The 4,428-nt window shown below is 29.3% G+C and overlaps 1 protein-coding gene across 2 annotated transcripts; it reads left to right on the top strand.

Annotated features, from left to right (window-relative positions):
* The first annotated feature begins 1,132 nt into the window (after window positions 1-1,132).
* LOC107952589 (uncharacterized) lies at window positions 1,133-2,224 on the top strand. Of its 2 annotated transcripts, none has more exons than XM_016887797.2 (2): window positions 1,133-1,621; window positions 1,922-2,224. In XM_016887797.2, the coding sequence occupies exons 1-2, from the start codon at window positions 1,496-1,498 to the stop codon at window positions 2,204-2,206; spliced, it is 411 nt and encodes a 136-aa protein (XP_016743286.2). In that variant the 5' UTR covers window positions 1,133-1,495; the 3' UTR covers window positions 2,207-2,224. The 2 variants fall into 2 exon arrangements, with proteins under 2 accessions (XP_016743286.2, XP_016743287.2); XM_016887798.2 differs by having other exon boundaries at window positions 1,140-1,621; window positions 1,906-2,224.
* Window positions 2,225-4,428: the final 2,204 nt, after the last annotated feature.

The raw sequence follows: 4,428 nt of genomic DNA, 5'->3' as shown, positions 1-4,428 counted from the left end.
AAAACATTCGTAAAAAGAAATGAATAAACACGAAATAATGTGCACACATAAAGTACAATAAATCACAACTAATAAATCCAACAATTAAGTACAATTATTCTAAGTGAAATGTAACCAAATTCTTAATAATGGATGGAGAAAATTTGATAAAACAATGACTAAATAATATACAACAACAATAAATATGGCACAATATGAAACGATCCACAAAACATGTACAAAATAAAATGGAAATTAGAAGTCAATTGTGGTATAAGACATTTTCAAAATAATGATGAATTAATGAATACATAATATATATAATAGATAAGTTGACAAATTTGCACAAAGACTGGGATATATAATTATTGAAATAGATATTAAAGAATAAAAGTTTGAATTATATGCAAACTATTTTAAACACAAATTCATTCAAAAATTGACTATGTACATGATAACTTAAATAATATATAAAATATGAAAGAATAATAAAAATACATGATAAGGTATAGTACACATAATAGATTAAAAAAACATGCATACATAAATAGATTTAGGAATAATTGTTTGTAAAAAATAGCATGAGATTAATAATATATATAAAATTAAGTTAATCTATAAATTATATACGTACCGTTATACATAAAAACACTTAAAATAAGATACTACATAATATATTAAAATAATATGACATAATGAGGAATTTCAAAATAATAATTTTATTAACACAAAAAAAAAATGCAGCTCCCAAGTAACTTTACACACATAATTTAATGAATTTTAAAACAATAAGTATTTTAAAATAAAAAAAGCCCATTAAAATACTATATGTACAAACATATCCGGAAATATTTAGTCGAAAAATTATAAAAAAATGTTAAAAATAATATAATAAAATCAACTCCAAAATAACTGTACAAATAAAAATAAAACAAAATTATTTCTTTTTTTTAAAATTAACACATATATAAGAATATTAAGTAAATTTTAAAATAATAAGCATTTCAAATAGAAAGCTCAACATGAATATTTAAATCAAATTCTATACGTACTGTAAAATAGTATAAAGATTTCAAAACAAAGATTTATTTAAACAAAAATAAAAATTATTAAAACAATTCTGACACATAAAAAATATATTAAATGAGTCTCCTCAAAAATAATAAATCATATAAACAAAAATCCTAATTGAAATAAATTTAAAATGAAAGGAGATAATTTATAAATTTTGAAATTAAGCAGAGGGCTAATGAATAATGCGCGTAAATGATAAGGGACTAAAGTTGGGAATAATCCTGGTCCCAAAACATAAAGCTTAAACGCGGGCTAAATTGAAATAGCACACAGATTTTAGGAAAAATTTAAAAACAAATAAAACACAAATAGGATCCAATTGAAAATCAACGCGAAGGGGAGGAATTAATCACATAAATTAACCATCTGCAGCAAATAACCAAACATTTCCCCTTGAAACGGTGTTGTTTCTTTGCAATCAAAATTAAAGAAAAAAAACTGAATGGCACTGCCATTTTTGCAAACAGCAAATCAAATCTCTAATGTTAGGGCTCTCAAAGTCACTGCTGAACCACCATCAAACTTGGTGGCCGACCATGAGCAAAAGAGATGCGATCAAAGGCCAAAGGCAAGTACTCTTTTCCTTTATTCTCTTCATGTGAAATATGAGAGAAAAGAAGAGAAGAGAAAAAATATTAAAAAAACGAAATCTGAAAACTAAAAAAAAAACTGAAAACTTGAATCACCTTTTCAATTCTAATTGTTTTTTTTTCAATCCGTGTATCCTCAAAATCAATATTTACAATGGCTTTTTATAGCCAAAAATGAAATATAATATTTACAATTTTTCCCTTTTTCTCCTCTATTTGATTGTTGTAATTCGGTTATCTTTGCTGTCATTTGCTGTTGTAGTTTTCGTTTATTGCAGGTGTGCATGGCGTGGAGAAACCGTTTGTGGGCGTGGAGGCCGTTGTGGAGCATGGAGGCTGGGCGGAAGCTGCTGATGTCTGCACTAGGCAGCAAGCTAGGGTTTAGGGGTTTTTTTTTGGGTCATTTGGGCCGTATTTTGTTGGGTCTTGTTATTTTGGATTTTGGGCTTGGGTATTATGGACATTGGACTTTAATTTTGGTTTTTGTATTTTGGTTTATTTTGTTTTTTGGTTTTTGTATGGGCCAGGGCAAAAATGGGCCATTACAGATTGAAATAAACTAAAAGGACTAAAGTAGCAAATATGCATTATTACATGTTAGTGCACGGTCACTAATGACAGTTTAAATTATATGTATATGTTATATGTTATAATAATAGTTAAAATGAATTTAATTTATGTATAATTTATAAAATAATAATGGTTATTATAATAAAAACATAAAGAAAAATATGTTAGAATGCAAATTAGAAAAAAAAAGAAAAGATAATATTTTGGTGTGGTGATGTTCTAAATTGTAATAGTATGTACCTAGGAAGTTCTTGGTTTGATGTTGTTGATATTTGATAATATTTTGGTTTTAAGTGAAATGATAGTCAATTGTATATATGGTGGTGATTGAAGTTGTCTTTTGGTATGTTGCATAGTTTAATGTGATGGTATGTCTTTGGATTAAAACTTGATAGCTTAAATAGCTAAAGGTTAGTTCTATATTGATAAATTTGATATGGATGAAAGTCTTGAATGGATAATGTCCTGTTGATGTGTTCCGAAGTTATAAAATGTGGTACCAATGAAGGTATATTGGTTAGGTACTTAAGATGGTTGTTTTGGTATGAATTGAGTATGTTTAATTGTCTTTTGGATAGATTAAATGGCTAGTGAAATGGTTGCTTAGTGCCCAAGCAATCACAATTTGGTAAACTTGAGTTTTAAGGTACATTTAGGTGCACACGACTTCACACACGATCTGTCACATGGCCACGTGTCACGCATGGGTAACACACATAGGTGTGTGCCTTGAAAGTGTACAAAAATTGCATAAGTATAGTTTTTACATGGGATAACACACGGCCGTGTGACCTAAGAAAGGGAGTTACACAGGCACAGACATGAGCTGGGACATGACAGTGTGTTTCAAGTCAGTGACTTACACGGGAAAGGACACGGGCTGAGACACACCCGTGTGTCCCAACTTCGAAAGTCATACAGCCTGGGGTATTCCACACGGCTGTGTGTCCCCTGTTTCTAAGCATTTTGTGATTTCACCCTAAACTTCTAGAATTATTTCAAATTAGCCTCTGTTAGTTCATAAATCAGTTTTAGGGACTTGTAAACTAGTATTTAGGACTGTATGGATAATTTTTACTGTGATTTGAATGAAATAGCTTGCATTTTAATGATGATTGATTTATTAGTAATGCTCGTGACCCTAATCCGTTGACGGTGAGGGGTTAGGAGTGTTACAGAAACTTTAAGGAACATTTAAAAAATCAAACTGAACTATCATATGCATATAATAGGTGTTGGATCTGGTGCCATGAGTGTAGTATATTCGTTTGTAAACTTATAATTTTTTCATTGATTACATTAATATAAGTTTATTGATTGTCCTCAAATGGTTTTTACACGCAAAGAAAAGTGAAGCAAATGTTGCTCATTGGTTGTCTAATGTTTAAACTAATACTAAGTAGTATCACGTGGTTGGATCGTAATACGGAAAGATAGCTTGTATTAATAAATGAACCTATACATATCCTTAGTGTAATTGGAAATGAGCAAACCGATTGAAAAACTAATATGTTGTCTATCAAGTCCAACTGGGGAGATGCTTTGTCTTGGGCATCTGAGCGGATGACTCCAAGAAAATAGAGACATAGATTTGACTAAATGGACTAACAGTACATCGGACTGGACCCAAGAAGAATAGATCCTAAATTCGTTTATAGAGTTATTCACTTGTGACGTTCATAGTGTGGCATACCTAAATCCTGAATGGATAACGGACTATGTATAAGTTTGTAACGACCCAAAAGTCAATGGAGTAATGATGGTTTCAGAATACTATTTTTCGATGATAGGATCAGTGAATATTATTTATTAATATTTACGAGAATATTACAGTATTATATTAGAGTTTGGTCTAATAATTTTAGTTATTTGGAAGATAGATAAGGTACAAGTGTATCGGTCCTAAAGTTGGTGGTTTCAAAAATTGAGGTATTAGGACCTCGTTTTCGTAAATCAGGCTCGTAAATATTTTTATTAAATATTTATAGAGTTATTTTAGAAACATGTTGAATGTTAGTTTGATAATTTTAATTATTAGTGTTTAATTAAGTACAATAATTAAATTAAGTGAGTGATAAATTAGTAATTAGTATTAAATTTCAAAGTGGGATTAGAATCAGGGACTATTTAAATAAATAGTCCATTAATTTGATGAGTTCTGGTTAGTGGATAATTATGAGGGAATTATATATAGATATGTAATATATGTTAATTG

The sequence above is a fragment of the Gossypium hirsutum genome, chromosome A02, assembly GCF_007990345.1.
Source record: "Gossypium hirsutum isolate 1008001.06 chromosome A02, Gossypium_hirsutum_v2.1, whole genome shotgun sequence".
Lineage (NCBI taxonomy): Eukaryota > Viridiplantae > Streptophyta > Magnoliopsida > Malvales > Malvaceae > Gossypium > Gossypium hirsutum.
This window is presented reverse-complemented; position numbering and strand designations above follow the sequence as displayed.

Bases quoted from the DNA above. Each gene is read 5' to 3' on its own strand.
- LOC107952589 (XM_016887797.2), top strand. From the start codon at position 1,496: ATGGCACTGCCATTTTTGCAAACAGCAAATCAAATCTCTAATGTTAGG. The intron at 1,622-1,921 runs GCAAGTACTCTT...CGTTTATTGCAG, and splicing joins GATGCGATCAAAGGCCAAAG to GTGTGCATGGCGTGGAGAAA.